Consider the following 13403-nt stretch of genomic DNA (forward strand, 5'->3'; position numbering starts at 1 on the left):
GGGGGAAATGGAGAAACGAGATAGACAGGAAGGCACAACAAAACAAACAGGAAGAAAAGACCGTAACAACATCCAACTAAAAATCTCAAACCAATCACTTAAAGAAAATCCTGAAACTATGTGGCCTGTAAAGCCTGACACTTTCTCTTATTCTGCCATACAAACAGCTATGCTGAATCAGAAAAAGTCAGCCCAGTCTTCACACAGTTCGACCCAGTTTTATTTTTTATTTTCTGATATTTTATGTGTTTGCTTTGAATGTTTGCACAGAAAAAAATAATAATTATAGACAGTGATAAAGCACACATTTCCATAAATTATCTAAGCCTTTGTACTGTAGGATATGAGATAAGGACAGATAACCTTCTGTCCTTATCTGGTTACCTGATACAGGTGAAAAAAACATGATAAACACCAGGAAGAATATATTTCCCACAGTTGCAAACCTGAGGATGCTAACTTAGATCCATGAAACATAGTTTTGTTTATTCGTTTGTTTACAGTGACAGTAACAAAGTGGAGGTTAAAAAAATGGCAATTTAGGGATAAATTTCCTCCAGTAGGAGGCGATATTCTTCCTCAGGCCCTTCAACGAAGATCGTCTATTTTGAAGAGGCATCCCTTTCCCCGTCTGTGACGCTGACCTTGAGTTACTCCCGTCACTGTGGATGGAGCAGAGTGTGACATCTTAGTACTTTTAGCATCCCAGGTGACGCCTACGGAGACCGCGAGAGGATGGAGAAGGGCTGCACCGTTGACAGACAGGCGAAGTGAACGAGAGGTGATAAATAAAGAGCTGGGATTGCTCGTTAAACGGCCTGTCACTGTCTGGCTGATTCTGACCGACAGCTAGCGTCAGACAGCGGCTACATGAGCTAGCCGCTGGCCATGTCAGCTAATCAGCTTCTGTGTCGGTAACAGGACAGCGGAATGCCGTATGGGAACTACCTTATTTTAACCCCATTATTTATTGGTGAGTAAGCTCTCTTTGGATCAGTGCTACCTAATTAGCGAGTTTCGTGAACAGTTTGCGTTTACATGACTCTACATTCAGCTGTTCACGTCATGCCACGATGACACCTGTCTGTCTGTCCAGGATGAAGAGGCTGGAGAAAATGGCAGGACGGCGGTGCTTGTTTTCGCCCACAAAAGGCGTGCGTTAACTTGTTTAATACAGAAACACGCATGATCACATTTGTTAAATAGAATCAACCAGAATAGACTCCAGTTCATTTGTTTTTTTTTGCGTTAAGAGCTTATCTGTGACCCTGTAGGGCTAAGACTTCGGGTTTGTGCTGTTCATCTAAGTAGCACAAAGGTGCGGATATTGTTTCCCGTATCGGCTTACTGTCCGGGGCAGCGCTGGCCTCTCTTGCGTCTTAGGATCAGAACCAGGTGGAGAGTCATGCAGGTGGTTTTATAGATCAAATGAAAGAAGAAGGTGATATTTGAAATGAGGAAATCAGATTGCTCATTGTGTACATTATGTGCAAGTTCCTCATTATTTAACTCTGCAGAATGCCAGCAGTCCCATGTACACAAGTGTGGAAATCAATGATCACAGGGCTGTGCCAAATTTATTTCAGTTGGTCTTTTGTTCCACCTGCCTGCTATTTTGATCTCAGGTGAGCCAGGCTAATAAGATAAAATAAAAAACATTTGCTTTTTTTTTTAAAAAGGTAAAACAAATATTCATATTTAAAGGGGACGTGGCCTGCTTATTTCCAGCACATTTTATTATTGGAATATTTAATCAGTGAGAGACACTACAGTATTACAAAGAAAAGCCCAACAATCGGAAAACCCCTTATGAGCAAGTACTTGGTGACTGTGGGAATGAAAAAGTCCCTCTTAACAGGAAAAAACCTCTGGTAGAACCAGGCACAGGGAGGAACAGCGATCTGCCGTGACCAGCTAAGGAAGAGAGCAGAGATGGGAGAAAAGAGTATGGTAGAGGGAGCCAGAGTTTAATAACTACTAGTGATTGAATGCAGTAAAGAGTGAAAAGAAATGATTAAGGAAGAAATGCTCAGTGCATCATGGAAAGCCCCCCCCGCCCCCCCGACAAGGGTTCAGGGTCATTTGATCCAGCCGAAAATATAAGCTTTATCCAAAAAGAACCTTTAAGTATAAATTATTAAGCAAATATCTTTAACACTGAAATTATTCCCAGAAGCTGTTGTTTTTTTTATCCTTCTTTTCTGATTGTATGCACTTTCTTCTACCAGGTGCATGAGTCCTTTGGGTCCTGCAAGGAGAACCCATGGAACCCAACATCATACCCTTGCACTCCTCTTCCTTGCCTCTGATGGATGATGATGATGGTGATGGGGAGGTGGCATCAGAGGAGGATGAGTCTCTTAATTTTGCTGATGCGACTGAGTCACCTTCTAGTTTCAGACCTCCTTCTCCAACCTCAGAACCAGCCACCCATCAACCCAGTTGCAGCTCTAATTGCGCAGGTGAACAATCCCAGCCTACATCCAAAGTGAAGCTGGAGTCTGGTAAGGCTCAGATGGATGTAGGACAGGAGGATTATAATGCTGAACCTTCTTTGCACCTCACAAATGGATTTGCTGAAAGAGAACATAACTCTGGGGCCCATACTTCTTCTGTAGCGGGTGGTCGGTCTCCTGTGGAGGAAACGGGGTTTGCTGATTTCACTGTGTTTACAAAGCAGACGGGACATCCCTGGTGTTGTGGCTTCTCTCCAATGGCTAACGCAGAGCAGGAGGATGCGAGAGTAAAAGGGACAAATGGCACCTTTAGTGAACAAATACATGAATCAGAAGAGGATTTTATTATGGAATCTGAGCCCAGATATCACTGTGCACACAAAGAAAAACAAAACATCTGCACTGAGATCGGGGACAGGGAGAAAAGAGATGCAGCACTTGTGCAACCATCTCAGGTCCATCATCAGCCTCAGGAAGCTGCAGAAAATTGGAGTTTTCCTTCTGAAGAGGAGGAGCTAGATAAGCCTTGGGATAGTCAGAGGGAAAGGAGGAATAGCTGTAATTCTCCTCAAACCTCTGAGGTACAGGACGATGGAGATGCAGAAGAAATCTTTCAAACATGTAGTATGCATGAGCCTATGTCAGAGGACTTGGCATCCTTCAGTGATGATTTGTCGTTTGAGGTTGCTTCTGCAGATTTGGAACCAAATGTTTCATCCCTTGCTTCTCAAGATGATCAAACTGATTGGGACCAGTTTGATGAAGATGATGAAGACCTGGGAAACTGCAGACATTCTGACTCTTTTGTGACAAACCTCAACCAGACTGAGTCAGACAGGGATGTTCATCACTGCGAATATCCGACTCAGGAAAATTCTGCTACCTCCAAACAGTCACAATCTGGAACAAATTTGCAAGACAGATTTGCTGACTTTACTGACATCAGTTTTGAGCATCACAGACCTCAAGAAGATCTTCAAACGGCTGATGCAGGCGTGCGGATTCTGGGAAATCTCCCACTGAGTGACAGCTTTGCAGATTTCTGCTCGGCGCCCACGCAGGAGGATGAAGAGGGGTCGTGGGCGGAATTCAATGACCAGAGTGCAGAGGATGGAAGAAGTTGGAGACCGTTCAGAGCACCAGTCAGCAGCCTGCAGACTGATGTAGACGATGAGGAAAAGAATAAGCAGGACAGAGTGGAAGGAACAAGAAGGAACAGCTCTCAGGTAGAGGTTAATTTTATTTAAAAACCTAAACTTCTGCTTACATTATCGGTTGTCTGTTTTTATTATTAAATGTTACCAATTTTTAAAAAGAATGTAAGCTATTTAAAGGCATATTAATGTTTTAAAAAGATAAATACATATTTCTGAACTTCTAGTTTAAAAATGAACCATCTTATATTCCTATCTGACCAGGATTCACTGCCCTGTCGTGTCCAGGAAATCCTTCAGGCCAGTTTCCCAAAGGTAGTGGTTCCAGCTGTGGAAGATGAGAAGGAGCTGGTTGGCCTCAGTGCTTTGCTTCAAGCTGAGCATCTCTCTGAGAGTGGGGAGGAGGTACCAGTCCCCAGCAGTGCTCAGCGGTGAGGAGAACCTCCTGAACTATGGCTTAACCAATCTGGAAAGCCATCAGCTAGTCTGTCAACTTCCCCTCAGGCTTAGGATTGGTTAATTTTCTGTGATTTCCTGTTGTAGATCGAGTATCTATATGTGAGCTTGTGTTTTTGTTATGTGCACATAAACCACTACATTGGACACTGATGTGTCACTCCATACCCTGCCAAACACTCCAAAGGTGATGTTGTCCACCTAAGTGGACATGTCAAAAACTATTTGAAAAATAGGTTAAAAATCAAGTTCAAAAATCTTTTTCATGCCTAAAGATGAATAAAAATACTTAAGAAAAAAATCCTGATTGAGGTTGTCATAATTCATGCATGAATGGGTTAATAGAAATCTGGTCTGAAGATGTACCCTATAGGATTAGTTTGCACTAATCATATTAGTGCATATGTTTGCAATTTGTAGTGGTATCCTTAACATTTTAGAATTTCCTTCCTTGATATAACAGATAAAGTAATAACTTCTCAACATCTTAGCTGCTTTTAAATTTTCTTCTGACCTTCCAGGATTCAGCAGGAGATATTGAGGCCACATCAGGATGTCCACAATGCAGTTGGGCTCCAGTTTCAGTGGGGGGGCTCCCATACTAACAGGACTCTGCTCAGTTGCCTTGGCGTGGACACAAGAAACGTTGTGAGTTAGGCATCAGTAGCATTTTCCATTACATGGCTTAAACTGCTGCTAAAATGGACCAAAAAATTCTGTTGGTATTTTCCAATGTTATAGTGTTGCTAACACTTGCTCATTCCCAATTCCAAGGTGTTCACTGGGAGGAATAAGCAGTCTGTGACTGTGCCTGCTTTTGCATCCAGCCTGGTGAGTCTTGCTGCAGTAAATGTGAATAAACGTCACTGGTGTGTGTGGTAGGAGATCAGACAAACTGTCTTGTCTGATTGTCTCTGAATGGAGGACAGATTCAGTAGTACTAAAGCATACTGGGCTTTGTCGCTTCCCTGTGGGACCGGTTGCTCTTTATGTATCTTTATTCAGTGTTTCCCAGCTGGAATATCAGTTTTTGTCACTTTCAGGGAATGCTTGAGCCAACCAAAGATGCTGTGCCAGCTGCCTGCTCTTCAGGAAGCACAGCTGTTACAGCACAAGCACCTCCAGGGCCCCGGGATATACCGGGCCCCTCAACACATTCAGCGCAGGTAAACTTGTCTGTTTGATTTGACTTATTAAAAAAAAAATCACAAAGCATTACACATGAATAGAATAACTTAAAATGCCATTAAAGAAGGTCAATTTTATGTCATGGCAGGAGGAGCTCCCTTCCAGCCAGCTGGACTGGAGCGGTCGTGGCCTTAGCAGCTCTCAGGACGGTACGTCCCCTCGCCGAGCCCCACATTTCTGGGGTCGGAAGTAGACTACCAGTCATGGCTTCTATTATCAAACCAAACCTTTTGTTAAGATTTAACTCTGGGCTTCTCACTATCTTCACAGCATGTGCTTTTTCTCTTTGAATTTACTGTGTTTCCCCTTAAGGCGCTTTGCAGTAATACGGGATCACAACATGTCATCAAAATATAATATTTTCCTTTAATAATAATTTCCTCTCAAGAATAACAATCATCCAGTATTTTGAAATTATGACCAAAAACAGGGGAAACACTGTGCTGATCTCCCTTTTTGCCCTTTTTCTTCACCTGTTGTATTTACCTGTTGTCCTGTTGAGAAAAGATTTATCTCAGTATTTATCAGTCTAATTTATTTATGGACAATTTCTAATGAACTCACACCTGATGTGTAAGAAGCCTATTGAAGACATGATGTGCATACTAACCTGTTTCTTTTCTGTTTTGTGGTTGACTCACTGAGCATGAAAATAACATGCACTCTGAATAATTAACAGATTTGTTCTTCTAAAGGATCTTTTTTTTTTTCTTTTTTTGTCTTTTAATTTTTGGTTATTGTGGGGGTCAAACTCCCAGGTCCTTAGTACTAATATCATCAACCTGTTGCCAGAATTACTGTAAGTCAACCATTAGACATTTCTAGTAAAGACAAATTAAAAAAGAATAATCTATACCAGTATACTTTTTTTTTTTTTTTTTTTTTTTTTTTTTGCTCAGGAATGTTTTATCAAGTCAATGAGAATCATAACTTATTGTACTGTTCAGTTTTATGTTTTTGCAGTTTTCAAATGAACGTTTGTATTCATCCTAAATTCCAAAAATCGTGAGTTATAAATTAAAAATTATTAAATATTCTCTTTGATCAGAAAGTATGATTTAAAAATAAAAATAAAAAATAAGGTTCCAAGAGTCCACAGAAAAATGCAAATTAGATTAAAATATGGCCAATCTCCCCTTCAGTGTAATCTCCCTGTGCACATCTGGATCACTTCAAGCATGACTGCCTAATTTCATAATGAACATCAAACTTTTGGAAAGCAAAGATCAAGGAGATGATCTTGAAGGGGACTTCAGCCAAGTATTGCTGGGGTACAGTTTTTGGGGGTTTTTTTTGTTGTTGTATTTTTTTGTTTGTTTGTTTGTTTTTAGATCTTTGTTTTTTGTTAATTTGCCTTTTGTCAATTGAATTGCAGAACTTTTTGATGAGACCACAAACAAAGAACAAAAAACAAAAAAAGGGCAGGTAGGAAAATCCCATCTGGTTCTTTCATAACTTAATGCGACATGGATTCAAACCAACACACTAAAAAAGATATAGCTCTGTCATTGCTGTAAAACAGCTGTGAACAGTCATACACAAACTTTGCCACGCAAATCATTTTGCTGCTGCATATGTTTAAGAGGGTAAAGGTAAAATAAAGTGTGCTAAATAATTATAACAAAGAGTTTGTTTTCCATGTATGACATGCAGCGTGGCTGAAAGCATAGCTTACTAACTTAAAATTGTGAATTGTGACTACTAACTAAAATATAAAATCTAATTCTAATTTGTAGCATGAAACGTAGCATCTTTTTTTGATGGTGTTTATTGATATACACATGTATATAACTAAGGATGGCACTGAGCACCTACTACACCCATTTCCTGGACTTGAGCAGTAATGTTCTTGCTCAAATCTGGATTATTTCAGTCTGCAGGTCCTCAGGCAACTGTACGAAAAGAGGAACCTATTTTACATCTCCCGATCATCTGAGTTCAGTTTTTTGTTTGTTTTGTTTGTTTTTATTTATTTGTAATTTTTTTATTTTATTTTATTTTTAGATCGGCAACACATAGAAGACAAAACATAGGGCAGAACAAAGACTAAAGTTGTAATAATGAAGCTTGCACAGCAGAGGGCAGTGTGCAGGGTGTAAGTGGTGCTGAGTGCAGAAAGAAAGTCAAAACACATGACCAGTTTGCAAGAACAAATCTATTAATACAAGAAGATGCAGGATGCAATCTTATTATTGTACATCATTTTATGTAACTGTGTGGTGTGTTCTGTAATTTATTATTTCTTTCTTTCTGTTAGATATGAAGCCAATTTTGGGGTTAATTTAATTTGTGGGATTACTGTCCTAATAGAAGGCAGGCTTTCATAATTAAAATTGCAAAGGAGGAGTCACAGTTAAAGCTTGCAGGTGTGATTTTTTATGTTGTCAGTTAATACTTAATTCTTTGTTTTTCTTTTAGGTGTTTTGCACTTGATTCTAGATATGATCGTTCTGTGTGGCAGTGTTTGATTCCAATTTGCTTTATTTTGAGAAAACAGGTTTTGAGTGCTTTTCAGTGTTTCATTATCAATCAAACATGTTTCTGCACTGTTCCTGTAAACACACACTCTTTTTTTTTTTTTAAATGAGTTGTGCCTTTTGCTAAGCATTTTCTAATGAGTGCTTTTTTTCTCCCAAATAGTGAAATAATGTTTGGACCTACAGTGACAAAAACCTTTTTTTCCTCTTAATTTATTCAGATTTACTGCTCAAATTGAGAATTAATGCACTGCTATCAGAGTAGAGGGAAATAGTTGTAAATACTGAAATAAATCGGTTGATCCTGTCTGCTTGGTTTGTCTTCTCTTCAAGTTTTCACTCTTTTATCACTTTGTGATAAAACCACTTTTCTCAGTGGTTGACTAGAGTTACATTACTCAAAGTTTAACCATTTGCATGGCTTTTCTATTTATTTATTGATTTTTTTTTTTTTTTTTTTTGCAAGACAACAAAAAAGTCCAAAAAGCAGAGACTTTTTTTTAAACCCCCATCTAATTTACATTTTGTAATTTTTCTGTTCCAAACTGTCAGATAGTCAAACAAGATTTTACATAAAAACATTCAGTTAGCACTAAATGATTGTGTTGAGCCTTTTGAGGAATGATTCTGTAATGTGATTCAGAGACGCAATTACTTTATAATAAGAAATTGCGTCTCTGAATTTAATAGCCAATTGTGCCACCTTTAGAACACGTACAACCAAATGCTTTGTGCTTTGGTGCAGCCACATTTAGGGGGCTGGTTTTGAAGCCTAATGGTTCTTTTCAGATCTTTCCACGGCATCTCAGTGGGGTTCAAGTCCAACCTCAAACTAGCTCACACTAAAATGGAATTTTATTCAATTTATGAGCCATTTTGAAGTGAACTTCTTGGAAGTGTTTTGTTTATTTTTATGTTTAGATCATTGCCTCACCAGGGTTGCCCTTGCACTCGAAACTGAGTTCTGGGATTTTTGGCAAGAGCCCCCAGACATGCTAGCGTAATCATCGATCTGGTTTCAAGCCCAGAAAAATGGGAGGGGTGCGTTAGGAGAATCCAAGCAGATCCACCTGCTGTGGTGACCCTTCAGCAGCAGCAGCCGCAGCTACTTTTTGTTCTACAAGATTTTTGGTCAATATCAAGTTTCTCTCTGCCAACTGGCTCCAACAGCATTCACAACACTAACACTTCCACGCTTGACTCTTCGTAAAACATCCAATTTGTTGAATTCTGAGTCTGGTTTATACCAGGTGTGACACTTTTTCTCTTACAAAAAGTTCATCCTAATCGTTCTTTAAAACATTGACCCAAAATGTCAGAGTCCATTAGAGTATGTTTTAGCAGACTCTGTATAAGCCTTAGTTTTCTTCAAAAGATGCTATAACGTCTACACTCTTCCATGGGTCTCATTTTTGCCCACTGTGCACAGTTTCTTACATATTTCTCTTTAGATGTGTGTTTCTGCTGACCTCTATTTTTTTTATGACTTCCCGGATGAGCCGTCCTGGAAAGTCTTTATTTATTGATAATGTCTCGTTGTGGATCTGGAGGCCATGTGTCTGCAAGGGTTTACACGAACCGGCCTCAAAAATAGCTTTGTAACCCATCCCAGACTGATGTGTTTATCACTTTCTTCTTAAGTTCTTCAGAATTTCTTTGGATTTAGGATTATTGTGTTGCTGGAAGGTCATTTAACTGACTCTGCGCTTCTGAAAATCTCTAAGTTATTTTTAGTTAGGACTGGTAGTAATCAGGTGTGGTTGTCTAGTCAGGCTGTGTGTGTGTGTGTGTGTTTACACAAGGTTAGTTGGTATTTGACCTTTAAGACTACTTCAGTTGCTTACAAAAATGGGAAAAAAAATCCGAACTTGGGGCCAAACATTTTTTTTTAACTACAAATGACAAGATTTTATTTCATGACCTTATAAGGACAAATCCACCAGAGTCTGCAGGAGAAGGCAATCCTCATCAATTAGTACAAAAGACTACTAATTTGATTAGATTATTCTATTTCATCTTTAAGCTGGAACCTGTTAGCATTACCATTCACTAGTATTACACACAATAATCACATATAAAACTTAAAAGGGAAACGGACTACAAAAAACCCAACTTTAGCGGTGTGTATCTGCTGACCTCTACTGTTTAACCTTCTTCATTGCAGTGAAGCGGCAGCCTCCTGGTTGTGACTGGTTTTGTCAGTATACAGTTTTCCTTTAACATTAACAGGCATTACAAATGACAACATGACTGAACAATAATGCCTCAATTTGAGTCTAAATTCAAATTTTCACTGCTGGTTATATTTATTCTTCATCTGGTAACATGATGAAGAATAATGTTAACATATAACTTAGTGTGCCCAAAAAAAACTCTGCTCTTTATTTACACGAAAAATATAACAAACCATCATGGACACATTAAGTATAAAGTATAAAGCTAGAGGATTTCTTGTGGCACGTGATTTAATGTGACTTACGGTAACTAAGCCCTTGTTACATTCCTGTTGTGACAAGTCACCGTATGTCTTCTGTGAAAAAGGTTTCACTACAGTACACAACACCACTGGGTGTTCTCAGAAGTGAAACACACTTAAAGACTTCCACCACAGCAGGCTCCAAAACACTGATTTAAACTTTGCTGTAAGAGTCCTCTTTAAAACTAACATACTAATATACATGTACTTGCCTTCCAAGTGTACACTCCAAGTCATGGAGAGTACATGTAGATAACATCTAACAAACAAAACTGCTGACACCACATGCCATTGAGGTTCTTTTATTTACCTTAATAATTGTACCCGTTTCCTTTGACTGTCCTGATAAAAAGACAAAGCTTCAGACCTCTTCTTCTTTCTCCCTTATGCTAGCACAGACTGTTCTGCTCTCAGTCTGGATTACTTTGGTCCTGAGGATGAGAGCAGGTCCAGCAGTAGCACCCAAAGCCAGAGTCCCCCTCCAGGTAAATAACTACACCTCTCAATTGTGATACTACCTTGGAGCAATACAGAAATGAGCCTAGATCAGGGGTGGAGAAATACTTTTCTCAAGAGGCCACATTAGAAACTGGGACTGTTGTGGAAGGCCAGACCATTAAGCTGAACTCAATTTTGCTCAATATTAATCTTATCTATTTAATTCAGTGTTATTTATATAATGCCAAATCACAACAACAGCCTCCTCATGGCACTAAATGTTATAAGGTAAAGACACTCTACTGACAGTGGGAAGGAAAAAACTTAATTTTAACAGGAAGAAACCTTCAGCAGAACCAGACACAAAGAGGGGCAGTCATCTGCCACGACTGGTTGGGAGTGGGCTCATCTCTTTATAAGCTTTTTAACGCATCCACCCACAACAATCCCAGTTTCATTTGGGAACGTGGGAAAATTAATTGCCCACCCCTGCCTTCAATGCTGCTTGTGTTGTATGTCTTGTTATAACGAAACGCTTTTGTGTAAAGGAATTGATCCAGAGCTGTATGAGTTGACCATCAGCAAGCTGGAAATCAACACTAACAGCAGCCACCTAGAGGACGCTTTGAATCGCCTGATGTCCTCCGCAGAGAAGACGAGCATTTCAGTGAGGTCAGTGAATCTGATATATGATCTGTTTTTTTGTTTTAAATTGAAATAATTCAAAACCAGTTTAACTGTTACTGTTTGGTTGTGTGTGCTCTCTGACAGAAAATTCCTGCCGAGTGAAGAGCTGAGTGAAGAGGCTTCCAGGGTGATCGCTGTGCTTCCTAACTTGTCTTTCATGCAGGCCAAGGTCCTCATGTTCCCAAGCGTACTCCTACCCAAAGCATGCACTTCTCCAAAATGACAGCACATTATTTATATTTACAACAAACTTGATTGTGAAAATTTGAGATATTTTTGTTAAACACACACAGATAGAAGAGTTCAGAACGTTTGATAACACAACTGATCATTTTAAACACATTGTGATATGATTGCTTGTGTGCAGAGTTCTCTTTCCATTGTTTATTCCAGCTGTCTGCAAAACTCTTTTATACACTGCAGGTGAAACACTTCAGTGTATAAAAGAGGACAAAGGACATACCTGTGCATCCTCGATTGTAGCTTCTTGTAGCAAGACCTGCAGATGCATTTTAGGAACTGAGACAGGAGGAAGAACAGGGGACATGAGAAGGCACAAATTAGAGAAATGAGAAAACCCTTTAATCTTTCACTTGGCCTTGGCCTGCTTTCCCATGTATGTAGCTGATTCAACATGGGCTGTTTGAAGAGGTATGGAATAGGTATACTACTACATGTGAGGTCACATGAAATCATAGAGACTTATTGGGAAACGAGAGGTTGATTTTCCTGCTTTAGTAAAAATACTCCACCTGCTGGCTATCCTCTGCTTTTAGGGTGAAAGTTGTGAGTAAAAAAAAATATCCTCACATATAAGGATATTCAAATTTCAAAGCATACCAAACTGCAAACTGCACTGCAGAAGATCAGCAGCAACAGTACAGTGTGTAGAAGTATTATTCTCCTCAATGTGCAGTGTTGTGATTTAGTTTGGTTTAACGTCCCTTTCACACAGATTTATTTAGTCTGTTACAGGAAACACGTCAGTCGAAATGGATATTTTTATATGTATGTTGTTATTTTTACCTAAAAACGACACACACGGTTATTTTAATGTAAAGCTATAACAGACAAATCATATAAAAGACAGAAAGAATGTGATTATGTGGCCTTTTTAAAGAAATATATATTTCAAACAACTTTTTTGTTTGTTTAATTTCAGATTTAGCAAGATCACTTTTGTTTTCACTTTTTCATTTTTCTTCCTCTATTACAAAGTTTTGCTTCATGCCAGTTACAGTATTCTGTTACGTCTGTTTTAGTATTAGGATGCCATACATGTGTTTCCATATTCAAGTCACGAAAGTATTTGAGATGTCTTTGATGATATTTTTTTTTCTGTTTCCTGCTCCTGGCTAATTTTTTGTTTTTATGTGTTATGATGTCCACAAACTAATAGGCTACATGTTCCTGACTATTTTAGAAAATATTTAGCATTATTGTTGTTCATTTGTTTGTTTCCAGTGGTTTTATGTTACTGAGGTGCTTTGGAGTATAAAAACATTGTCCTGAAATACTGCCGTGACAAGCTTGTTGTCCACTTGCGCACATTCTTGTGAAACAAACAGCTGCTTCCTGTAGTCATTTTACAATAAAACGAAGGGTTTATGTACAGTCATGACAGTCAAAGTCAAAACACCTTCTTTGAATCTGAAATGGGCCTGCCTGATCTCACAAGCAGCCTTCTGTCAAACAGGAAGTCACTAATCCCAGTGTAGGTGGGAGCAGGCACATTCAGCCTGGAGAGACGTAGAGCTGGGATGATGGTGTTGAAAGCATAACTTTAGTGCAAGGGATCCAGGAGGGGTCAATGATGGGTTTGAAATGCGACAACACAACATCCTCAAACATTTTCATTACTAATGAGGTCAAAGCAACAGGACTGTAGTCATCAAGGCGAATTTTAATTGTTTTTGGGAAACAGAAAAATGGTGGAGGCCTTAAAGCAGGCTGGCACATTTCTCCAGCAAGGTATTGAAGATATCAGCTGAAGTACTTCGGAAGTCTGCACAAGCTGTTTTGCAAAGGTTCTGTCTAATGAAGAGTCTATTTACATCTCTTTCAGAAGCAG

At 39.2% G+C, this 13403-nt stretch overlaps 1 protein-coding gene across 3 annotated transcripts; it reads left to right on the forward strand.

Moving 5' to 3' along the window:
* Positions 1–719: 719 nt before the first annotated feature.
* On the forward strand, positions 720–12182 carry aftphb (aftiphilin b). 3 transcript variants are annotated; one of them, XM_087850050.1, is made up of 10 exons: positions 720–973; positions 2229–3682; positions 3875–4041; positions 4588–4714; positions 4841–4897; positions 5110–5232; positions 5343–5403; positions 10606–10692; positions 11194–11317; positions 11417–12182. In XM_087850050.1, exons 2-10 carry the CDS (start codon positions 2264–2266, stop codon positions 11553–11555), a joined length of 2304 nt encoding a protein of 767 aa, XP_087706176.1. In that variant the 5' UTR covers positions 720–973; positions 2229–2263; the 3' UTR covers positions 11556–12182. The 3 variants fall into 3 exon arrangements, with proteins under 3 accessions (XP_087706176.1, XP_087706178.1, XP_087706177.1); XM_087850051.1 differs by lacking the exon at positions 720–973 and adding an exon at positions 1096–1154; XM_087850052.1 differs by lacking the exons at positions 10606–10692; positions 11194–11317; positions 11417–12182 and adding an exon at positions 6630–8038.
* The last annotated feature ends 1221 nt before the right edge of the window (positions 12183–13403 follow it).

The sequence above is a fragment of the Neolamprologus brichardi genome, chromosome 13 (genome assembly GCF_056152115.1).
Source record: "Neolamprologus brichardi isolate AB-2024 chromosome 13, ASM5615211v1, whole genome shotgun sequence".
NCBI lineage: Eukaryota > Metazoa > Chordata > Actinopteri > Cichliformes > Cichlidae > Neolamprologus > Neolamprologus brichardi.